At 37.3% G+C, this 24727-nt stretch overlaps 5 protein-coding genes across 16 annotated transcripts in view; 3 read left to right on the top strand and 2 right to left on the bottom strand.

Moving 5' to 3' along the window:
* Positions 1-510: 510 nt before the first annotated feature.
* Positions 511-2300, top strand: cunh19orf25 (chromosome unknown C19orf25 homolog). Its single transcript, XM_007574799.2, has 3 exons — positions 511-691; positions 1137-1315; positions 1898-2300. The coding sequence occupies exons 2-3, from the start codon at positions 1174-1176 to the stop codon at positions 2077-2079; spliced, it is 324 nt and encodes a 107-aa protein (XP_007574861.1). The 5' UTR covers positions 511-691; positions 1137-1173; the 3' UTR covers positions 2080-2300.
* Positions 2301-3140: 840 nt separating this feature from the next.
* On the bottom strand, positions 3141-14897 carry reep6 (receptor accessory protein 6). 8 transcript variants are annotated; one of them, XM_007574796.2, is made up of 8 exons: positions 12376-12781; positions 8990-9083; positions 7633-7771; positions 6525-6693; positions 6310-6455; positions 5670-5692; positions 4819-4841; positions 3141-3419 (listed from the first exon to the last, which is right to left on the bottom strand). In XM_007574796.2, exons 1-6 carry the CDS (start codon positions 12506-12508, stop codon positions 5678-5680), a joined length of 696 nt encoding a protein of 231 aa, XP_007574858.1. In that variant the 5' UTR covers positions 12509-12781; the 3' UTR covers positions 3141-3419; positions 4819-4841; positions 5670-5677. The 8 variants fall into 8 exon arrangements, with proteins under 8 accessions (XP_007574858.1, XP_016517676.1, XP_016517677.1 ...); XM_016662190.1 differs by lacking the exon at positions 5670-5692 and having other exon boundaries at positions 12376-12782; XM_016662191.1 differs by lacking the exon at positions 4819-4841.
* On the top strand, positions 3441-16265 carry LOC103153766 (interferon-induced protein with tetratricopeptide repeats 5-like). 2 transcript variants are annotated; one of them, XM_016662186.1, is made up of 4 exons: positions 3441-3828; positions 5642-5750; positions 13987-14159; positions 14834-16265. In XM_016662186.1, the coding sequence occupies exons 3-4, from the start codon at positions 14155-14157 to the stop codon at positions 16140-16142; spliced, it is 1314 nt and encodes a 437-aa protein (XP_016517672.1). In that variant the 5' UTR covers positions 3441-3828; positions 5642-5750; positions 13987-14154; the 3' UTR covers positions 16143-16265. The 2 variants fall into 2 exon arrangements, with proteins under 2 accessions (XP_016517672.1, XP_016517673.1); XM_016662187.1 differs by lacking the exons at positions 3441-3828; positions 5642-5750 and having other exon boundaries at positions 13039-14159.
* Positions 16266-16953: 688 nt separating this feature from the next.
* On the bottom strand, positions 16954-19967 carry gpx7 (glutathione peroxidase 7). The gene is made up of 3 exons (XM_007574795.2): positions 19689-19967; positions 17864-18125; positions 16954-17538 (listed from the first exon to the last, which is right to left on the bottom strand). Exons 1-3 carry the CDS (start codon positions 19842-19844, stop codon positions 17375-17377), a joined length of 582 nt encoding a protein of 193 aa, XP_007574857.1. The 5' UTR covers positions 19845-19967; the 3' UTR covers positions 16954-17374.
* A 2140-nt stretch (positions 19968-22107) lies between these two features.
* Positions 22108-24727, top strand: part of tut4 (terminal uridylyl transferase 4) — a 19251-nt gene continuing 16631 nt past the window's right edge. For 2 of the 4 annotated variants that reach the window (XM_016662184.1, XM_016662182.1), the window contains exons 1-2: positions 22108-22250; positions 24072-24487. In XM_016662184.1, the coding sequence (XP_016517670.1) occupies positions 24106-24487 (382 nt within the window). In that variant the 5' untranslated portion in view covers positions 22108-22250; positions 24072-24105. The other 2 variants (XM_007574793.2, XM_016662183.1) reach the window with 2 other exon arrangements.

Genomic DNA, 24727 nt, shown 5'->3' with positions numbered 1-24727 from the left:
TGCTGACCAGAGAAGACCAGGATCACCCTACAAATGCTACAGTTTTGAAGATGCTCTGACCCAGTCATCTAGTCATCACATTGTCTAATGTTAATATCCCACCTATTAACAGCTGCCAAGATAAAAAGATCATATTTTACTACACCTGTCAATGGTCATTATGTTATGCCTAATCAGTGCAAAGAAATGTCTTAAAGAAGCAAAGCTATTGGTGCGAAGTGATCTATTATTTGAAAAAAATCAGAAGAGAACTTCAAGAATATTTTAATGGCGGTTGGCCAAAAACAAAATGGGTCATTACCCGCCAAAAGCCAGTAAGGAGTGTGAATCAAGACAACGGGCTCAAAAACAAACAGATAAAATCTGTATTCTTTTAAGTAAACCGGTGTTCTTGAATAGAAAAATATGTAGTTGTTTTTTTTCTCTTGTGCTTTAATCGGGTTTCTGACATGTCAGACATCCTCACCTTCTTGATGACCGTCGTCATTGTTACGCTGACGTGGCGTGTGACGCCATGACGCACGCCTGCTTACCCTTGGTTTCCGGTGTCGTGGTTGCTAACTTGTGTTGATGTATTTTTCTCCGGACTCGGCTCGTTTTTCTGTATATGAAAGTGGGAAAAATACGCCGCTGACGGAGTGAGCCAGACCCAAAACGAATCGAAAAGTTTTCACAAGACACATAAACCTCGGTAAGCTCTGAAAAACATAACATTTACAACGTAAACCAGAACCTCAATCAATTATTTGCAGAATTAAGCTATAATTTGTTGTCACCTAAAGTAACGTTAATTAAAGACACCCAAAGTATTTTACAATACATTTTACTTCGTTGTAAATCATTCGGCTGAATATTTATCTTTTTAGCTTGTATAGATTTCGTGTTTTACCGGTTTAAAGAGGTTATATATTGCTGCAGGGGTAATATGTTTCCCTGGATAGATTTTTGTTTAGCAGACTCTGACTTATAAAGATCTAGAATATTGGATCTATTTGATGTAAATAATTACTTTAACACTTTCAAAATTGTTCAGACTCCTTTATTCTGCAGAATAAATGTTTTCAGGCATCAAGAAAAAAATACAATATATGGAGCTGGAGGCACTGCTCTGTTTTCTAACTTATTTATTCCTTTAGTGTTTCAGATGGAGAAAGTGTAGCATTGCTTGTGGAAATGAATATTGGCTCTAAAACTAAGAAACGGGTGGTTCTGCCCAGCCGACCCGAGCTCCCCACTGTGGATCAGCTGCAGGAGGACATCAACAAAGCTGCTCCTGATGACCCGGTTTTCAGCATCCTGGAGAAAACTGAGCAGGGTGAGTCCGCACCGGAGACAAGCTGGTTCATATTCTCATCACCTGCACCATTATTCCCCTCTGAAAACATTTATTTTTTTAATTAAACAGGACCTTTTAAGAGACATTAGAGGACATGTATCAAATTCAGAAGTATTTTTTAAACATTTCTGCAACAACACGATTGTTTTGCTTTTGCTTCTGAAGAAATCCAACATCATTAACTCCCCAATCAGACAGGATAAATAAAAGAGGATTTCACTCTACAGAAAAGAAAACTGGATTTATCCGCCATATAAAGGGAAGACAGTTTTGAACTAATAATTCTGAGAATAAAAGTCATAACTTTAAGATATGAAAGTTAAAATTTCTAACTGCGTATCTTGTAATTATGACTTTAAAGCTCAATTTTAATGCTCATAATTACAACTTTTATACTGTTAACTATTGCTTTAAATCTTGTGATAATGATTTATACTTAATTGTGACATGCTCATAAGTATGTCACATATATTTAGAACATGCACTTTATTAACAGAACAAAAGTCCTGTGTGTGTTTGGATCCGACCCGCTGACCAGACGTTTGGACCTTCTGTGTTTAGCTTCGTCCCGGCCGGCGGACAGCGAGGCGGAGCTGCGGTTCCAGCAGAGCCGCCGCTATTTGGATCTGAACGGCCGGCTGGAGGAGGCGCTGGGTCAGCTGCAGGAGCAGAGGGAGGCGCTGCAGACGGCCGGGGAACAGCTGGACAGGACGATGGAGGAGGTCAAAGGTCAAGTCTGCTGACTGACCACATCCCAAAGAGATGCCGCTTCTTCTTCTCTTTAACTGAACTTTGCTACTATAAACCCAGACAGACAGTGATGGCTGACCTTTGACCTCACCTGTAATACCGCTTCATGGTCCCTGAATGGAAAAGTGTTGCGATCTAAAGTCAGCAGTTTGACCGCGAAAATAAATGAGAAAATGTGCAGAAAGAAAGAGTGGAAAGTAAATCTAAAAATTAGAAAAAAAATCAAAATATTAGTTTTTTCAATATTAGTTTTTTATGTTTGTGCAGAACTTTATTCTCTATGTTTTTGTAAATAAATGTAAAACATAAAGCAGTGCCCATTTATTTCATTTTTATTTAATTTATTTCAAGGATAACCTCTTGGGATGTTTTTGTGGGTGTCTTTACAAAAACATAAATATTAAAGCAAAAAAAATAAAAAAACAGATGATGAAAATAAATAATATTCAAGTACCCTAACCTTTTCTCATGTGTAGATGTTCATCCTCATTTATTTAAAGCATCAATCACAAATTATTTTATTTCACTCAGAGTGAAACTGAACTTTTTTTTCCTCTAATTTGAGAAAAAGGAAACAAGACAAGATTTCAACTCTGACATTTGGTTATGAAAGTGGATTATTAAGGTTTCCAGTTGAACAAAATGTTCGCATTTCAACATGTATTCATTTGCAGAGACTGATCTGATCAAACTGAATTATTCCTGTGTTCATAAATGTTCAATGTTTCCCCGTCCGCCATCTTTTCCTGCTGCACCTGAACAATAAACGTGTCCAGAAATATTTCTGTATTTCTGTGTCGTGTTGGCAGAAGTTACCATTTATGTTTTCTATCAATCACCAGCGCAGATGTGACCGGGTTGATCTTCTTCTACCCACCAGTAGATGGCGCTGTTGCAGAGAAATGGAGGTCTGGGGCTTTTTGGACCGGTGTTCTGTTTAAAATGTTCACATTGCGGACCAGAAGCAAATAACAAACAGAAGTTCAAAGTGAACTGGTTCATTTTTAGAGATTCAGTTCTCTAATCTGAACTGTTGATAAAGTGGAACCTCCAGTCATAGGATTTTATTTTTTATTTTTCCTGAACTTGTTTTGACATTTAGCTCATAGATCAGACAGCAGCTTCCAGTGTCTGTCTGATTTTCTAAAGACAATAAATGATCTCTAAATCATAAATTCAGATTAAATACAACACCGTTCTACAAAAATATGGCCTTACAACCGAGTCTCTGTGACATAAGGAGCACTTTCTGTTTGGATCATTCAGAACAAAAACATCTCTGCTCCTCTTCCTTGCGGAGCATCTTCCTCTTCCTCTGCTGCTATCTGAACAACTGTGAAACACAAACAAGAAATTTTTAGTTATTTTGTGGATTTTTAAAAATGTTTCTACTAACATCAAATGTTTACTACTTGAGGGAAAACAGGAATATAAGCATGTTGCTGCTTTCTAAACTACCGTTACCTAAAGGAGGTTTTTCTATTTTACTAACATGAAAGTAAAATTTTTAAATACTTTAGAACAGGGCTTTTCAAAAATGTCAAATAATCCAGGAAAGGAACTGCGGACGTTCGCCAAGCATCTGTGTAACCTGTTCATTCCTCCAACCTGCAGGGGGCGCTGTTTAAAAAGTACGTGGTTCCTAAAGTCACCGCTAGCTGCGCATAGCACAGAACAGTCTGCGGTCGGTTTACATCCAAAAACTTGATGGAAAACTTGATATGAAGCTGTCAAATTCAAAGGTGAGTTGCTTGACATTCAGGTTGCTTGGATCCTTTGTTGAAGATTGTTAATTTTATCGCTAGGATTTGGTTTTATGTCCCGTTTTGTCTATTGTATAATTTCCACGTTCGCCGAACGGAAATCCATAGTGGAATGTGGTTATTTTTAATACATTTGTCTATAAAATTATGTAACGTCTTCAAATAGGACTAGTATTTATTTCAGTTGATATTCAGTTAATGTTTTAAGTTTAATAATTCAGCTAAACTGCCGTTTATTTATTTTTAGGGTGTGTTTGACGTATTTTTAAATGCTAATCAATGAAATGCCTATGATGCCGATCCTTGTTTTTTCGGTTTATGCCACTGAATGTGATTTTATGAATGATGATGTTTGTTGCGCAACATTTGATTAATGAATTATTAAACCATTTGTAATTGATGTAAAACTTAATTATGAATTTAACCCTGGGATGATTAGAGTCAAATTTGAAACCAAACCAGGATAATAATAATAATTATTATTATTATAATTATAATTATAATAAAACAGACTACTAATTAAATTTTTAGTCTTTCTTTGTTGTTTCAAAAGTCAGATCACTTATCAATTAAAAAGAGTTTAGACATTGTTGAGAAAGTATTCACACCCTTACAGATTTACTTTAATTTTATTATTGTCACATCTTAATATTTTATTGCATCACCAGATTATTTGAGCATAAGAAAGTTTCATATATCAGCCAGATTGGTTTGAATTTTTTCCTTTCAGTAATTACAATATTTTTTCTAAATGTTTTCGTTTTTACTCATGTTAAATCAAATCTGTTTGTTACATTTAAATCCATTTAAATTCAATCATTAGGTTTGATGAGCAAAAACATAAAGTTCAAGAAAAATATCCATAATTGTGCAAACTCCAAATTGAGCCTTTAATCTGAGACTTTCTGTAGACTTTTTATTTGCAATTTAAAGCAGTGCGTGTCTGAAATGGGTTGAGCGATAACTTACCCTCAGTCTACACCAAGTTCTTCCTGAAGTGAAGCCAAACAGCAAAACACATGAACACAAATTAAAAATAAGAATCACTTATGTGATAAAAAACTATTTGCTTAGGAAGGACCAGAAACTTTCACGCTCACAGATATGTTCAGGTTCAGATTCTGGCTCTAAAAGGTTCATCTCAGTTTAAGCCACAATGTTTTAGTTTCATTTAGCTTTGGCTCTGGCTAACCTGTAAGTTTTCAATGTACTGGATAAGATCCGGGGTTTTTTTAATAAAAAATTTAAAAAACGCATCTGGTCTAAGAAAAAGCAGTTGAATCTAACTTCCACCTGACTGAGCTGCACAGCTACATCAATCAAATCAAATAAAAAATGCCTTAATGACAGCTACAGGCTGTAAAAATGCCTTTTTGGCAACAGATAAATTATGCATGTTAATACTGATTTGTAGCTTTTAAAGTTATATTAATGTCTCTGTGATTAGGAGATGATTCATTATTTGGTAGAAACCTGTTTATAAGACCTCATTAATCACAATGTCATGTTTTTCTTTGCTTATATTTTTATGTATTTTAATCAAACCACATTCTTTTTTTTTAAGGTATTCCTCAAGGATAATTATGCGAGCCACTTCTTTTTAAAGATTTTAAGCCCAATTAAACAATTTCATCATAAAAAACAGCAACAGGACCAGTTGGGTGGATTTGGAGTTACGATCTACAGAGGAGAAATAAATGTTTTCAGGAGGAGGAAGGAAGTGTGTAGTTTGACATTAACAGAAAAGAAAGCTACTCGTTATTAAACCAGTTCTTTTTTTATCACAATACAGGATCTTTACCAACAACCAGCTCACTTACCAATCTGGTCACCCAAGAAAAGGCTGGAACAGCAACAAACACGTCGGGATTAGAAGATTCACGCAATAAACGGTCTGACAGGTTGGTTGACCAGTTCTACTGTCAGTACCAAAACCTGCAGAAGTCGTATCTACCAACCCAAACCACAAACATGTACGACACCAGGCCCATTGGAAAAAAAATCTCTGAAATTCGCTAGAAAAAAGCTCTAAAATTTTGAGATTAATCTCTAAAATTAAAAAACAAAAATAATAGAAATTTCTACGTTTGAAAAGTTGAAAATTTTTCTTGAAACTCAACTTTTTCAGGAAAAACTTGTTCAGTTTTAAATGTCAAAAGTTGAGCATCTTTGACTTTTGAACTCAGAAATTTCCAATAATTTCTTTTTAGAAAATCTCTGAGATTAACCTAAAAACTTCTGAGGTTTTTCTAGCAAATATAAAATTTTTCAAGCTCAGAAATGTCCGGGTCTTTTCTAGAAAATTTCTCAGATTAATCCTAAAATTTCTGAGTTGTTTTTAATTATCTACAGCATCCCTACAATGCGCCATATTAAACATCTTGTCCTGCACTGAAGCATTATTCCACCATAGCAGCTGTTTAGATCTGAGGAAGGAAGTGAGGAAACACATTTTCTTACCCTTCGTTCTTCTTCGCTTGGCTCTCTTGGAGCAACTTTAGCGTTTGACGTTTCTCTGGTTGAACTCGGTAAACTCTTCGGTTCAGGCGGGGCGACCGGCGGCATTGGTGTCACCAGGGTTTTGTTCTTCACCAGAGTGGATAAAACTCAAGGAGAAGAAGAAGTGTTAGCTTCCTGAAACAGTAGCGACTGGGTTTCTACTGGTGCTGGGTTACCTTCTCTGGTGAGGTTCTCGGCGGCACTCATGGCCTTCCCGCTCAGGTCGCTCACCATGTTGTCCACCGTGGCCTCATGGCGGAGGAAGACGGGCCGAACCACTTTGTTGTAAATGATCTGGGAGCCATTCCATGACATCGGAGCCATGCACCACAACAGGAACAAACACTGGAAACAAACACCAGGAAAACATCCAGAACCATTTCCCACACTGTTAAATCTTACGTTTATTCCCAAAAAGATGCAACTGACACGACGCCACCGGCCAATCATTCCAGTGGGTTTGTCAGAAACTGACCAATCGGTGGTTGCTATTTAAGTACATGCCCCTTATCTGGAGGAACTGAACCTCTGGCTACGTGGCTGGGGTTCGTTGTTGCCAACACTGTCGTCAGAGAGATTTAAAGGAAAATAATAGGAAAGAAAGGTCCATGTGGAACATGCAGCCATTACCCAGAGCGCTTAGAGAGTGGAATACAATTTATTACATTTCCAAAACCCAAATGGAGTCTGGAATAACGGAATAAATGGATCAAGGTCTGCAGACGACCTCGTGTCCTGTCCAATGAAACTGATCGATGGCAACTACTATGTTAGTCAGCACGAAGGAACCTGGCAGTTAGCATCCTGTTTTTTGTCAGAACGACACTTATTGACTGTCAAATCAAAGACCAATCATGCTCTGTGGCAGCATGAAGACTTGTGCTGCAGTAACTGCGGTTTTACATTCAAGAAACTTTTAATACTAATGTAGATTTTTAAGCATTTCCTGGAGGCAGATTTTCACAAGCCGGTATTATTTAACCTGATGCAGCTTTCACTCTAACATCCAATAGACTTTCTGCTCCTCATTATTCCTTTGGCTGAGGAAAACTTGGATTTTAACGCTGATTTCTCCATTGTTTCCTGCCAGTATCCTGGTGTATGACTGAGAAATTCCCTGCCTCAGTGTTGGCTGATAAGGCAAAAATAACTCAGAAATGCTTCTGGTATAGCATTGAGTTCCTCTAGCTCTGCCATTATAGCTGTTTGTCGGAGGTTTGGGGGCTGGCGTCAAGTCAATTTCATGACATACTTTGTTTTTTGAAAACTCTGGTGTGTCCTCACCTTAAATGCGTAGTAAAACGGGAACCAGTAAAGGAAAATGTCGGAGAAGAACTCGCCCAGGCTGAAGACGCCATACACCACCCAGTAGGTCAGCCATTTTGTGTCGTCTTCTTTGCAGGGACTTTCGATGGCTTTGATTCTGCAGAAAACCAGAACTTAAGTCCCAACTGAGACAAGACTGGAAACAACAGGCAGAAAATGAAGAAAACTTTCCACTTCCGTTTCTGATTGACAAAAAATGATGTTTGACGTTTTCTATCAAGTCCCGCAGATTTTATCCGATAAAACGCAGATTTTATCGGATAAAAACGTTCAGTTGATGTTTATTAGAAAAACCAACTGCAGTGAATAAATGGGATCAGAGCAAAGGAAACGTTTAATCACGGGCTCATTAATAATGGTACATTCAAAGGAATAACTGAAGTTTATTTCTGTTGTATCCTCCTCTACGAGAATAAAGTTTTACATCAATACAGTTTAAATAATATGAGAATAAAGTTGCAATAATACATGAATAAAGCAATATTACCAGAACAGTTGTAATAATATGAGAATAACATAAGATTACAACAATAAAGTCACAATGATCTGAGAATAGTTTCACCAACTTTGACTTTATATTATTTTGTCTTTGTTCTCATCACTAATATTACGTTTTATATTACAACTTTATTCTCATATTATTTTGACTTTATTGTCTTATTATTTCAGCTTTGTTTTTTATTTTGACTTTATTACAGCTTTATTCTTCTACTATGACTTTGTTGTCATATTACGAGTTTTCATCGTACGGCTTTATTCTGGTAATATTTTATTCTGCTTCTCATATTATAACTTTTTCGGAGTATTTCAACTTTTTTGTCATACATTTTTATTGTAAAACGACTTTTATATTATTTCTACTGTGCTTTAACACTGGAACTGAAAAATTATTTTAAATATCCAAAATAAATAAGCAGAAGCAACAAATAAATTAATTATGAAGTTTGTAAACAAAACTGTCCTTCAGAATAAGGGCTAGTTGAGACCAAAACACCAGACTGAAAACTTTTATCATCCAGTTTTTGGTAGAAAGAGAGAAAAGAGAAAAACGAAAAATCGTGCAAATAAAAATGATTGAGCTTGTCTTATTGCTAAACATTATAACTTTATTCTCATTATAAAACTTTTTTTCTTAGCCTGGCTCAAGTTCTCTGCCATAAGATCCTTTAATATAATATTCTAAGATAAATTTAGTTTTTAAAACATAAATCTGCTAATATGACTCACTTCCACTGAATGTAACTTTAAAGTAAACATGCTTTCATTCCCACATGTTGTTGGCGCATCAACAGAAAACAGGAGGAATAAAACTCACGAATAATAAGCTGGATAGACGAAGCCGATCAGGTTGCAGAGCAGCGAAGCTCCATATCCATAAACCAGGTAAAGTCCAGTCAGCGAGACGGCGCCTGGACAGACACATTCAGTTCATATGACAACAATTCACAGCCAGCGACATCTGGAGACACATTACAAAACAATTAGGAAGTTTTCAGGGAATCAAGCTGAACTGCAGTAAGTCAAAATAAGAATAAAGTGGTAATAATATGAAAATAAACTCATTATGAGAATAAACTTCTCATAGTACAAGGAAAGTTGTAGTAGTACTACAATAAAGTAATATTAACAGAATAAACTATAATAAGAGAATAAAGTTGTACGGCAAGTCATAATTTCATAATAAAGTTATATATAACCTTAAGTTATAGTAAAGTTAGAAAGTATTAGAAAGTAAAGTTCAGTTATTATGATAACATGAAAATAAACCCATTATGAAAATAGTCACCACAATACAAGAAAAAAATGTTAATAGTTCAGGAATAAAGTCATGAGAATGAAGCCATGCGACAAAGTCATAATTATTATTATTATTATGAAAAGTAATAGAAAAATACCAGAGTAAAGTAGTAATAGGAGAATAAAGTCGTAATAATACGAAAATAAAGTTGAAATAATGCAAGAATAATTTTATATACAGAATCAGATACAACAAAAAGTCATACCATAAGAAAAAAAAATCAGAATAATATGAGCGAAAAGTCGTATGACAAACTCAATAATACGAAAATAAACAAGTGTCCTATTTGAAAGATAATTTTTCTAACGGGACGTAAACTTTGAACTCAAGAGTACCAAGTAAAAAAAAAAATTAGTAAAAAGTCCTGAGTAACTTTAATATTTAAAATTCAGATGAACCAAAATATAAAATTAACTGGAAATTTTGGTATTTTAAAGAACAAAATAACAGTAATTCATATAAATAACAAAATCAGACAAAATAAACATTTTCCACATCAGTTTCTTTAAATAAAAAAGTTATGAAACTTTAACAGAAACTGCTGGTGAATTTCTGGTTAAAACATGTTTGATTTTGATAATTGAGTAAATGTAAGTATACTACCCAACACTGCACATTTACAAAACAAAGGACATTAAGTGAGAGATTAGTATTTTAATCCCGGGTTGATTTCATGTTAGTTTGGTGACTTTTTGTTAAATATAAAGTGAGTCTGAGGCTGAAACAGTTGGAGAAACTCCGTCCCACCCGGCGGGAAGCGCCGCATAAATCCTCCTACCTCTGATCAGCTGACGCTGCTGTTCAGTCATGGAGGCCGTCCTGCTCTGCTGCCGGGATAATCTGCCGGAGCAGCGTCAGCGCCCGGAGCGTCAGCGCCCGGAGCGTCAGCGAACGGAGCGTCAGCGCCAGGCACCGGTGACGTCATAACCGCGTCACCGCCCGCTGCTAACTGGTGTCTCCCTCCACGGCCTTAAAGGCTTTTTAATTCAATTAGGACTGCGGTTATTTTAGTAATGAAAATATAAAGCCGTTTATATTTTCGGGTTTTTTTTTTTAAACATTAGAAATTCATTAAAAGATGCAAATAAATAATTCAACTTTTAAATAAGAAACATTTTAATCCCTAGAATGAAACAATATTTCTTTAGTCCACTGTTTCTCAAACTTTTAACTCATTTAACAAACACTAAATTAAATTTAAATTACCCCACAATAACACATCTTAATCCAAGTGGAAATATTGGCTTCTTAACTCTCTTATTGTCATGAACTCAGTGCGTTTTGAGTTATTTACAGATTCTGAAACTTTGGATTCTAAGCTTTCCAATGATGTCAAACACATAGAAAAAATTATATTTACTACCAAGTGTTTTGTGCATTAGTAACATTTTAGGTCCATTTGTAATTTAAAAGCACATAAACAGAAAAATGTGAATTGTATTTATCTAATGTATTTAATCGTGTTTAATTATATAAAAATAATGATAGCTGTTGACATGTTTTTTTTTTAACACAACCCTTTGGTAATGTAACTGAAGCGCCGAGCTTTGACTGCAAATAAACGGTCTTTTACATGCAGTACCCTGCTGACCACCAGGGGGCGCCTGCGGACCACAGTGTCAGAAATACTGCCCTAACGGCTTCACATTTAATTTCACTTAGGATGATTACGATTATTTCAGTGATCGATTAATCAGATTTTTGTTTTTAAAAAGGTATATTAAACCGATTTTTCAATTAACCACTCCAGCCGTTTTTATACAATATTATAAATTCATAAAAATATGCAAGTAAACAATTCAGCTCTTTTTAAAATAAACATTGGGAAAACTTCACAATAAGGTTCCCCTTGTAGATAGCTAATAAATACTTCATAGCTATGTTATTAAGCTCTAAACACTTTCTAAATCATTAATAACAGTTTATTTTGCATTAATTAAAGGTGAGAAGGAGATTAAATCTACTGGTTTCTTGTGAAATAATGAGCCAGATCTATATATTTAATCTAGCGTTATTATACTAAACATTTCAGATACATTGAAATCACAATAAGCAATTGTATTTTTTTATCATACAGTCTCCTTCTCGCCGTTACTTAATGCATAATAAACAGTTAGTAATGTTTTATAAAGTGTTTATAGATGACTTAACATTTATTAACCATTCATTAGCTTTCTATAAGGGGAGCCTTATTGTAACGTGACACTGAAACATTTTATTGCCTAAAATACAATGACATCATTCCTTTAGTGCTTTATCATTAGCAGCTAGATACACTTTGAACATCAACATGTGAACAACTGAATCTTTCTACTTGACTTAACATCAGTGCAGTGTAATTATTATTTTTAACTGATTAATTATTGGGAATGAAAAGGTGCTTAATAGGATCATTTGAACGAGGTGAAGCTAAAAATGTTTGTGTTGCAGTTTCTTAGCTCCACCTTTCGATTTGCTCTTGAATGATATATATTTCTTTTTGCAGTTTGTTTATCTAGGAAAAATGTACAGAAACAAAGCTGATATGTTATTAAAGTATTTATAAACTTTCCAAATTTCACCCTGCCACAAAACAAGAAAACTGCTAGAGATCAGAAGTTTAATGTTAGTAAAATAAATAAAAAGTGCTGGTACCAGTATTGGTATAAGCAATACTTGGTATCGGATCAGTACCAAAATAAGCATCCACCTAGCATGTTTATTTAGCATGTAGCCCAAATAGCAGTCTGAGATGTAGAGTATCTTCCTGAAGTCGGTTCAGAAACACTGGATCTCAAACCGTCTAACCTGCTGTGCTCATTACAGGTTCGACGTGTTCAGGTTCCGGTTCTGCTGCGTCTACCGAACCGTAATACAGAACCGTCAGCTGAACAGAGCAGATTACTGAACCGTTTCTGGTTTACCGAGGGCGATGACCTTCTTCTTGATTCCTGTCTTCTCCTCCAGCTTCCCCAGAACGTCCGTCACCACGTTCTTCTCATTGAGAAACCTTTCTGCTCGGTCCTTGATGGAAGTGAAGACGTTCCACAGCCCCATTATTTCTCAGTGACCTGGAGCCGGCCGAAAGCAGAGAGATAATCCTCTGACAGAAACAATCTGATTTAATCAAGAGATAAAGCTCTGCTGCAGGGAGGAGGAGCGCATGGGTGTTGGCAAACAAACACAAAAGAGAGACCCGTTTCTTTAATCAGACTTTTTAATTCTGAAGAAAAATCCATGCTGGTGACAGAACTGCTGGGTGTTTTCTACCAGTTCAGGTTAGTTTGTGCAGCAGGATAAGTTAAGTCTGCAAGTGGCTTTTTGGGCTTTCCACAGAAAAAAATTAATAGCTATGATTAAAAATGAAAGAGGACCAGATAATAACTAACTCGGGTTTTGCATTTAATTTAATTTCCACAAAGAATGACACTAAAACTACTAGTAATGTAATTTTAGATCTGTTTTCTGTCCAATGCATGCAAAGACATTATTCCTCTTTTTGTTAAAATTTATATTTCTTTATTTTAAATTCTAAAAGTAGAAAAATACGGTGGATTTTTCATAACTATAATAATAATTTCCTATTGTAGATATTTATCTAAAAGTTGTCTTTTTTCAAAATATGACATTTACCTGACAGTAAAACTGGCTCTTTAGATTATAGTAGATTTTTATTATTTCTTTAATATTAAGGTTGATAACTTTCCCACATGCTAAGTAATCTAGCATATAGCTTAGTTATCATATTTCATCTAGCACAGTGATTTTGCTGCATTAGCATTTAGTTTTGACAGCATGTTTCTTTTGCTTGTAACAAATTCATCATGCTTAATATTTCATTAATATCATGAGTTAGCAAGTTAAACTCCTCGACAGCATGTAGCATGAAGAGCTAGCATAATTTGGCTAGTCACTCTGTGGTAAAGTTAGCTTCCTTAATTAGCATCTAGCATAGTTAGCATTCTTTTTTGTGACTGAATAAAGCCACCATGTCTACTTTGCATATGTTAAGGTTATGGTGCTGAGTTAGCATGTCAAAGTTACGTTAGCATAAAAAACATGCTTAATTAGCATGTAGCAGATTTATAATATTTGGTAAGCATTTAGCTAGGTTATCACGGTTAGTCATGATAACTTAGCTAAAACTACCTGGTATCTGCTAGCTAAATAGCTATCTAGATAATTTCCTGTACTGATCTGAATATGATCGTTTGACCTTGAATTATCTGAGCACAGTGGATCCGTTTATTCAGGGAAATCAAATAATTTCTGTTGAATTAGATTTTATGGTGGATCATTTCTTGTTGAACTAAAAATAACATATTTTTGCTCCGATTCATATTTCTATGAAACATTAAAGTGTGAGCTGTGGTGATGTCATTCAGAGCTGACACACAGAGAAGACTTTGACCTGAGCATTTACAGCTCTGCTTGAACTTTGACCTTTGAGGTCAGAATGACTCAATACGTCGTTCCAGGTAAAAACTGTTCAGATTTCATTCTTCATTGAACACAGCAGCTTCCTGTATCACCAGATCAGTGGATCAGCGTTGCAGTTTCTGATTCCTGAGAAAAGAGAAAAGTCTCGTCCAGTGAGACTTTATTTACAGGAAATTCAGCGTTGCTGGTTTTTATGGTGCCGCGCCTAAAAGAGCAGAACAGAAAGATCCAGAAAGCCACAGAATCCGGACAACGGCTGCAGGATGAGGTTTGTTCCCTCAAACACTTTCAGCTTTTTGTTTTTTCTCATCTCTTCTTAAGGATTTCTCCTCGCCTCTTTACTCATCTGTACTACCGCATATCAGGGCCCTTTTAGATTCAACCAAAAGAGCATGTTTCTGCCGAAAGGTTCAGAGATTTTAAGATTAATCTCAGGAATTTTCTGACACCTTTTCCACCATTTTTTGATCTCAGATTTTCTGAGTTTCAAAAATTAAATATCGACTTTAGAAACTCTGAGAATTTCTTCTTTTTTTCTTGAAAATTCTAGATTAATCTCAGATTTTGGGGTTTTTTCTAGCAAAGTTTCAGCATTTCAAACTCAGAAATTTCCTGTTTTTTCATAGAAAATTTCTGAGATTAATCTCCAAATTTCAGATTTTTTTTGTCTCAATTTAATGATTTGAGCTCAGAATTTTTCTTTTTTTTGTCTGACAGTAACGTCAAAGTTTCTGAGATTTTTATAGCTAGCAAATTTTTTATTTTGAAATTTTGTATTTTCCACTTTTTGGAGTAAATTTCTGGCAGAAATTTCCTTGGTTTTTTTTCTTGTAGTCCGTTGTACATTAATCCCTCTGCTGCTCCTCATCCTCCTTTTTCTTCCTTTTCTCTTACTTTGTTCTTCCCATTTCTGTAGTTTTAAACCTTTCATTGATCTTCCAGCACCTCTCGGACTCCGTCACACCTGGAATCTCACCTGGAATCTCACCTGGAGTCCTTGGAGTGCCACTTCACGTGGGATCTGGACCTCAGCAGGTCCAAGCTGCTGTGTCTCCAGGACGCGCTGGAGGACATCGGTCCAGAGTTGGGCTACTGCTGGCTGGGCCACATCTACAACCTGCAGGGCTTCATCCACCATCAGCTGGGCCTCCTGGAAGACGCGCGGCGTTTCCTCTGCAGGGCGGCCGAGGCTTTCCGCCAGCTGAGGAACACCGTCTCAGACGAAGGCCCCTGGTTGGTGGTGAACTACGGGAACATGGCCTGGCTGCACCACCGGCTAGGGGAGCGGGCGCGTAGCGGAGAGTATCTATCGAAGGTTGGAGCTCTGATGACGGAGTACCCGTCTCCGTCTGTGGACGACCCGCACCCGGAGATCTGTGCCGAGAAAGCCTGGACTCTGATGAAGTTCAATCAGAAGCTGCTGGCTGTAGATTATTTCCAGAAAGCCATCAGGATGCAACCAGACATGGTGGAGTGGCACACCAGCCGGGTGCTAGCGTTGGTCAAAGCCTTTAAGAAACAAAGCCTGGACTCTGACATCCTGGAGAAGGTGAAGATCGCCAAACAGCACGACCCAGAGAACTTGTACCTTGTTGCTCTCTACCTGGAAGCCCAAGCTCAGAAAGGAGCAAGGATTCAAGATGAAGCACAAAAACTGGCAAGGAGAGTGCTAGCAAAGCCGGTTAGCAGCTACAGCGGCGTGAAACCGTTGCTACGGCTCTACAGGATCCACGTCTCCATGGACGAAGCTGTTGATTTAGCAGAGGAGGCTCTGGAGAGACACCCCAACGCTCGATACATCAAGAAATGCGCCGCAATCTGCTACAAAAGGAAAGTCTTTTCCCAAAGCAACAACCACCTGGATCGCAGCCTAATGGACAGAGCAATCAGCCTTCACAAACAAACCATCGCTCTCTACCCTCAGTCCTCCCTTAAGATGCAGATATCTTTGGCAAACATGTATGTGAAATCAAACCAGCGAGCTGAAGCCGAAGACGCGTTTGAGGAGCTGCTGAGAAGAGACTTGGATCCCGAAGAGGAGCAGATGGTTTGCAGCTTCTATGCCAAATATCTGCAGTACAGCCAGAAGGAGAGGAAGAAGTCTGTCCGGTTCTACATGAGGGCAGCAGCAATTCCTCACCACAGCTTCTACCGGGACGACAGCATCAGGCGGCTGGAGAGGATGAGCGAAGAGAAACGGCAGCCGATGAGCGGAGACATAGAAGACTTCCTGGTTCATTTGTCCATCTGAAAACCCAAAGTGGTGAAAGATTCTGGCATTTTATTGGACAGTCAAGTAACAATGTTACCGTCAGTTGTCAAAAAGTGTTACATGTATAAAATGACTTAAAATAAATTTTATTTTATAATGTAACAGCTTAAAATTTGGCCTCTGTCTTTTTAAGAAGCTCCTGCTCTTTCTGAAGCTCTGCCTCCAGGAAGTCATCCCAACATGGCTCCTCTATTAACATTTTCACGACGTTTTACCAGCGTTGCTCTGAGAAGCAGCTCCTATAATGAGCTCAGCAGCTCCATCAGGTGTTTGCCAATTGCTGCTGGCTAGTCTGAAGGAGATGAGTGGGGGAGGAGCTGTGCCTCGAAGGCGGGGCTAGGTCCATCTGGGCGTTTTTCATAGCTGAGTGGTTGGCATGGAGATTAAAGGATTTCTCAAACATGCATGAAGGAATCAAAGCAACACTCCAGGTTTGTTTCTGATGATGGAAAAACATCATAACATGATGGAAAGTTTAAAACTGTCAATTTTACATCATTCTACTCCTTAATAAAAGGGTTAATAAAAGGGTCCATTACATAAGATTTGCATTTTGTGCATTTTTGTTCTTCCATTTGAGTCTCAATTGCTTAAAAAACAAGTATTAAAAAAACACCCAGACTGTTTTTGGAAATAAATTCATGTTTTTTTTTTTAATTAGCCATTCCAAAAGCCTCATTTGTCGAGCCACAATTGACTGGCACCGTTACCTAGCAACCCCAGCAGAATTCCACCCGTTACCTAGCAACCCAGGCTGAGCTCCAGCACCTTTGGTCAGCTACACCAGTAAATCTGATGCTGGATGGATATAAAAGGACTTTGCGCTAATTTGATGGTTAAATAACAGATTAAAAACAGAAAATGTCTGTTATTGAGCTCATTTATTTATTCATTTATTTAGCAGAAAAAGGGGTTTCTGAATTGAAAATGTTGTTTTGTTGATGTAGTCTTCAGTTAAACTGTGATTAATTAAAGACTCTGCAATCGAGTCCCACCAACCAGTGATGATGCAGAGCATAAAACAAACTTAGAATCACAGTGAAAGTTTATTAAAAAAAACAAGCTCTTTGGTTTAGAAATGTTCCTAAAAACATCAGATTTTTTTAAAGAGTGAGTGGTGTTGGATCAGTGCGCTCAGAAAGTAGCCGGAGCTGCTGCGGATAAAACTGGAAATGTAAAACTTGTGTTCAGTTCGTGGAGGAATCGGAGAGTTAAAGCTCTTCCTTCTTCTTCAGGATTATCTGCCGCACCATGTCGGCGATCTTCGGCCGGATCTCCATGATGGGAACCTTCGGCCCCCAGCCGTCCACCACTCTGCCATCAACGTCGATGAGGAACTTCCAGAAGTTCCAGTCAGGCTCTTTTCCAGACACCTCTGCACAGAAAGAGACTTTCAAAACATTTCCTGCTTTTCTTTGCAACGAGGAAAAACAGAAAATATTTAGATTCCAAAGAAACGACACGCTGTTGTGAAACACCAGCTCTGTTTTTACACACTGAGCTGTTTGTCTCTTTCTCAGCGTCACTTCTCTTGCTAACTTCCGCAGTTGCTAATAGCAGTTAGCATCGTCAACATTAGCGTTGCGCAACAAAAAATACAAATCATCCGGCTGGAACTGATGGCGCTAAGAGGTAAAACATAATTTAACGAAGCTTTGATTAAAAAAATCGATGTCCTGGAATCGATACTTGGGACTCACCTGCCAGGTATTTGTACACATTGTTGGCTCCTGTTCCAACCACAGCGATTTTGCTGAACAGCGGGAAGGAGGCTCCGTAAACGGTTCGCACGAAGCTGTCGATCTCCTTGTCGCTGCCGGGTTCCTGCTGGCCGAACTGGTTGCAGGGGAAAGCCAGGACATTGAAGTGAAACGGGCCGAAGTCCCGCTGCAGCTGCTGCAGGTCTCGGTAGTGCTGGTCGGTGAAACCGCACTCACTGGCGACGTTCACCACCAGGGACACCTGAGTCCGCAGAATCACCAAATCAGTTACAAATGTCACTAAACACTTAAGGAAGCTTACGGAAACTCAGTGATGCCAAGGTTGTCGATTCAAAATTGACTGAGATGTGCAGCGTAATGGTTTCTGGACAAAGTTTTTAATGGTCATAAGTCTTCAGATCTAAGAAAACAAACTGTTAGCAGAGGTAGGCATATTTCTGCTATCAGCAGAGCTAATTTTTTTATTAGTGCCGAAGCGTTTTTGCTAACTTTGCTAATGTTTAGCACGCTTAGCTTCCTCTGAATTAATTTTTCCAGATAAATTCTGAAGCGATAATTTACTCGGCTGTTTTGTAAACTGTCAGTTGAGTAAAATTTGACATATTTGTTGAGTTTTTGGTATTGACTTAAGAATTTTGTTAGCAAGAATCCTTAGAAAGCTATGTAGCTTTCTAGCTAGATATTTAGCTAGAAAAGTATAGACAGCTACATATTTAACTAAATGTTTAGCTTGCTAGCTATTTTTTAGATTGATTAAACTAAATATTTACCTAGCAAGCTAAATATTTAATTCAAAATTAAATATTTACTTGGTAAGCTAAATATTTAGCATGACTTTTTTTTTTGCTTGAAGCTAAATATTTAATTTGAATAGTTTACTAGTTAGACTAAATATTTATTAACAATTTTTTTTTCTTGAAGCAGAAATACTTAATGCAGAACTACATATTCACATTGTAAGCTAAATATTTAGCTTACTAATTACATATTCAGTTTGAAACTGTGACGTTTATAAATTAATTAATATTATGGTTAAAATGTGACTGAAAAATTAACCCAATTTTTTCATGTTAGGCTAAAGATCCCAAATCATTACTCTTAATTTTTGACTGTGTAACTTTACAAACTGCACCTTGTATTAGACAACAGTGTGGTGAAGATGACCCACGTAGCACGTTTGAACATGCTGACTGCTAAAAACTACACCACACAACCCCGGACTGAAAAAAATTATGTTTTCAGGCAGGATTATGAACAAATTAGTTTAAGCAGCAGTAAAAACAAATCAGGAGAACCGCAGGAAAACAAATCAGACTCCAGTTATCAAGCGTTATTACACGCCAATACTGAACAATTGAAGCTTATATAACTACTTGTTTTTATGTTTAGTTCAAAAGTCTTAACATTTTTCTACTTTTGATTTATATCCTATAATAAAATATTTTTGCCTTATATTCCTTAAGTTTCACTCATCATATACTCCAGATGGCGTTGAAAGCATTTTTTCACGGAAATCTATAAGTTTAATAAATAAAAAGTGCAAAACTTAGCCATGCAAAGTTAAATATCTCTAAATGGTCATAGGAATGTGTTAGTTTTGTGTTTTTAAGTGAAGGTTAGACAGAAAGTGATGACCGTACCTGGTTAGAATGAAATCTACGGAGCTGCTGCAGCTGCAGGCCTCCTGCCACGTAGGCTGCAGCCGAACATCCCGAGCAGAGCCGCAGTTAGCCACATCTACAGATATTAGGAGGAAAATTCACATGCAAGCATTCAGGCATGCAGCTAAATGAACCGAACTCACCGAACCGCGGTACTTCTCCAAAGAAACCAGCTTCCCTCTGCTGTTTACCACCTTAAAAGTGTAAAAGTCTTTCTGTTTGCTCTCTGTCAGGTCGATTAATGTTATTAATAACAATAATAATGTTGCTGATGTAACGGAGAGCGCAGCGGGAAGCATCTTAAAAAGACAAACTGCCAACTCAACAGAGGAGAGAGAAGCGTCAAAACTAAGGGGAAAGCCAGGACGTTGCCAGCCGCTGTCAAGGTACAAGCAGTCAGGACGAGACTTCCGGTGCCCGTTAAGGTATGGAGCTAAATTGGGGCCATGTTTTAAAAAAAAAAAATAAATAAATAAATAAATAAAAAATACATACATCAAAGTGGGGAAAAAAAAGGTTTGAAGCTGAGAAATTATTTTAAAACTGAAAAATAATTTGAAATTTTAAAAAGATTTGAAACCAAAAAAATCATTTAAAAAAATTTAAAACTTATTTTGAAACTGAAAAAGATTTGAAATTGAGAAGAACTGAAACAAAAAAAAGTTTGAACTTGAAAAACAGATTTGAAACTGAACAATTATTTTGAAACTAAAAAAGTTTGAAATTGAAAATAAAAGTTAAAAACTGAAAGATGATTAAATGGAGAAAAAAGGTTCAAAACTACTTTTCGGATACAAGGTTTTTTTTTTCTTCTTTGAACAAATTTTATGGCCCTAATTTAGCTCCATACTAATGCCTTCAAAATAAACGTGTATTTAGGAAAAAAAGCTTCCCATAACAATTATTTTTGTTTTTCCATTTATAAGTATCCCACTTATCAGCAGAATAGCATAACCGACACTTCTTTAAAAGTAATTATGCTGAGTAATTTATAAACTGGTCAGTTTTTCAGTCGACTTAAATAGAGGCGTGATGAATGTGTTCCCATTTATTGTTTCCTCTTTATTGTGACACACAGTTCTATTTATGCTTAAATTTGTCCAACTCTTTTTGTAATTCTGAACCAATCCGGGTCACAGTTTGTGACAGAAACAAATTGCAGTTGTTCACATAAACAAAACCACTCCAGTATTATACTTTAAAAGTGCTTCTTATCATTTTGTTTTATGATTGAAAGTAGGAATTGTTGCAGTAATTTATTTTCCGAGCGGTACCTAAACGTAGCGGCAGACACGCCCCCTCTTCGTCATCGCCGGTACGCCCTTTATTGATGGGAATTTCGCTGCTTTCTTGGGATTCGATTCATTTAGCTAAGCTACGTTTAATTCTATTCATCTCCAAAATACTTGTTAAATGTCCTTATTTAACAGGTTTTTGCTAGAAGTTTGCTGGAAGTTTTTTAATTCTGTTGATAAAAGTCCAATGAGAAACAAGCATCTTGATATCTACTTCTGAAATTAAACTAATTTATATCTTAATAGATGCAGAGCAGAAAGAGAAGGAGCAAGTTCAAACCATCTCATCCAGCGATTGTATCCCCTACTCCAAAATCTCTCTGCCAGACTTTCCAAAAAGGAGTGGTAAAAGCAAATGAGGTTGATTAGTGGTGATGACATGTATTTGCACAGGTATTTACAGTTTTTCCTCATGTATAAAAATGTTTTGCTTGTATTTGCACAGTTTTATTTTCATATTTAATAAATAGTCTGTTTATTAGTAAACATTTTTTGCCATTCATTTGCACATTCCTTTGGATCAATGTATATATTGTTATATGTTTTGTTATTTTTGATAACTATCGTTTATTTAGTAATTTTACCCTTAGTTTTCATTATGTTATTGTTTGTGTGAATCTGCATGCCTCAATGTCACACCTGAACTTCCCTGATTAAAGGGGAATATATCTATTGTATTTAATTACTTTGTTGATGTGTTTTTATTTTTTATACGGATTGTATACTTGGATTATATATTTTTCTATACTGTTGTTTTACTGTTGTTTCTTTTTAATATCTGTATTTTAATTTTGCAAAATGAACTAAACTAAATCTTAAAAAAATCTATTCAATTCTCTTCTATTGACCTGAAGTTCAGCTATTAGCATGTCATGCTAGTTATAAGACTGTCATACAGCAACAGTCAACAACTCTTTGAAGATAGTTGGGTGAAATGAGTAACGAAAATATTTAATTTCCTTTGGGATTAATAAAGTATATTTTTAAGGTTTTATCGGCTCTAGTGGCCTTTATTTGATAGTTAATTGACAGGAAAATGGGTAATGAGAGACGGGGAAGATATGCGGCAGGTGTTGCCTGGCCGGGAATCGAACCTGGGACATCCGCGTCGAGGACTTTGGCCTTCATATATGGGCTGCGCTTAGCCTCTGCGCCACCACAGCACTCCCTAATAAGGTATTTTTGAACTGAATTGAAAAAAAGGACTCGGCTCTTTAACCGAGTGGGCACATCGAGCCGGGTCGGTCACGAACAGCACAATGCTAACTCCCACAGTGCAGCGGGGTAATGTATTAACATGGCGTAGGTGGTCGCTGTTCGGATCAGGGCCGTGGGATTGGAACAACATAATGTAAAACAGAACTATGGAGCCAACTAAACAATAATCCCGGATCAGCTTCAGCGCACAGAGTGAGTTATTTTCCCGCTCTTTAGTGTCGTAATGCTGAGAGGCTTCCTGTTCTCAGGTGACCTGATGCTCTGTGGCATTTGGGTGCCAGTGTTATTTACGACCCGGGCATAGCAGTTAGCATTGGCTAGCCTTCAGCTAACTCGGCTACGTAAAGAGTCTCCACAAAGTCAGTTGAAAGTTGAAACCCAGCCAGAGGAGCAGGAAACCTTTCCTAATTTTAACCCTTCTTTTTAATTAAACTTGTTACTCTTGCGGACCAGACGTTATGTGAGCTCCACCATCGCAGTCCTCCCTTCCCCCCGTCTGTAAGTTCTTAGTTTCTGTCCTAAACACCCAACATGAAACCCAGGTGGTGCAAAAAATGAACCTTAGCTTCACATTAATGCTTCTAATGGTTCAGTCTGCTGCCAGTTTCGTTTTCGTTTCCATTGAAAGATCAGTTTCAACCTCACATGAAACTACTAACATCCCTTAAAGACAGGAAGTTTATTTTTATTTAACAATAATTACTACTGTTATTGTTGTTGGTGTGGTTGTTTCTAATATCTAAATGAAGTGCATAGCTACGGATTTACTTACTGTTTTCTTTGAGTTCTGCGCTGCCAGTTCCAGTTTTACTTTTGAAAGGTTTACAATCTAACTGGAGTGAAACCAGTTCAGTCTGCTGCACGCAAAACCTGACAGGAAATAAAGAGAAAAAATTAAAGTGGGAAACATCAGGGTTGGTTTTTGCAAAAATGTTTCTGCAAATTTCCCAAAAAGAAGTTGTTCACAGATTAAATACATTTTTGTTTTAGCAGTTTGACGCTTGATGTCAAAGTGTTTTATGTTTTCCACATTATAATGTAACTTGTTTCTTTCTGTAGTTCTTTTTAATTGTCTTTAAGCAATTAATTTAGCTTTAAGCACTTAAAATATATATTTCTATATATTTTTTGCTAGGCAGTAGCTTGATTTTGATAGCAAAACCTGATGGGATTGGTTGTAAAAGAAAAGAAACACACTATTCACTTTAGCTGTAAAGAAAAAAAAACATTTTGATCAGATTAAATTTGGATGGGTTAATTTTTTATACATATAATACGGAGCCCCCAAAGGGACATGAGGTAAAATGTTCTGTTGCGTTCCCTCACAATAAGCCTGCTAATATCTGCTGGTCTACGTCATATACAGTCATAAATGTCAATTTAAAATGTCAAGTAATTACACATTTAAAGAGCCTCAGTGTTTATTATTATTAATTCTTTGGTGCAAAAAATTGTATTATGAAGCTTATTGACTCATCAGGTTTGTTTTTTTTGGTGCAGTTGTTTCTGCATACAAATGTCACAAATGTTTGTTTAAAATTCACATTAATATATTTTGATACTTATCTCCAACATGATCCTTTTTAATTATTGTTGTTTTGTTTAATTAGCATATTTAAAATTTCTCTCAGTGTTAAATGTTCATTCGAATTTAAAGTTTACTGATTTTTGAGAAACTATTCTTGCATTATTATCATTATATTACTTGAAAATTGTATGAAAACAACAATATTATTATTCTTTGCAATAACTTCTGTATAAATTTATTGTCCAGCGAAACTCGTTATAAATAAATAGTAAAACAAGATGGCCGCCGTCACTCTGAACACAAAGAGTTTATTGGTGGAAAAAATCCTGACTTTCTAAAAATGATATTTTCAAAACCAAAAATGTGATTATTTAATAAAATAGATTTATGGCCCAGCCCTAGTTTGGGATCGTAATGGTAATCGATGCACCGATCAGGACGATACCGAAGCCGATTCTGATGCTCTTTGTGGTTCTGGTGTTCAGGTCCGACCTGGTGGAGAGCAGCAGGGCCAGAGCGATGGACGAGTCCGTCAGTTCAGTGAAAACGGTCAAACCGTCCCAGTCCAGAGGAGCAAAGGCGTTGTCCGCTCAGAAGCCAAACAAAGATGGCGTCAAGTCGGCGCTGCGCAGCAAGGAGAACCTCACCGCCGCCAAAGACGAGCGGAGCGGCGGCGGCGTGGCGAGCCGCACGGCGGCCGGCGCTTTCCCAGAAAACTCCCTGGAGAAGAAGAAAAGTCGTCCGTCCAGGCTGAGCGGCCGGACCGGTTCTGGGGAGAGAGGCAAAGGGAAGGGGGTCGAGTCCAAAATGGCCCAGCCAGCAGAGGGCGCTCCGGTTCCGCCCGTCACTCCTGAACGGGCGAAAGGCTCCGTGGGGGCCACAGCGAGAGAGAAATCCCACGGTGGGTCGCTCGGGTTACTTCACGACGTTTAGCTGGCAGCTTTTCCCCTCCAGAGGAATCTGGGTCTGATGTGTGTGTGTGTGACGTCACACTGAGGGTTTATGTCTGATGTGTGTGTGTGTGTGACGTCACACTGAGGGTTTATGTCTGATGTGTGTGTGTGACGTCACACTGAGGGTTCATGTCTGATGTGTGTGTGTGTGTGTGTGACGTCACACTGAGGGTTTATGTCTGGTGTGT

Source organism: Poecilia formosa, unplaced genomic scaffold (genome assembly GCF_000485575.1).
Source record: "Poecilia formosa unplaced genomic scaffold, Poecilia_formosa-5.1.2 Scaffold361, whole genome shotgun sequence".
NCBI lineage: Eukaryota > Metazoa > Chordata > Actinopteri > Cyprinodontiformes > Poeciliidae > Poecilia > Poecilia formosa.
The sequence above is the reverse complement of the archived record's forward strand: the minus strand, read 5'-3'. Positions and strand labels throughout refer to the sequence as shown.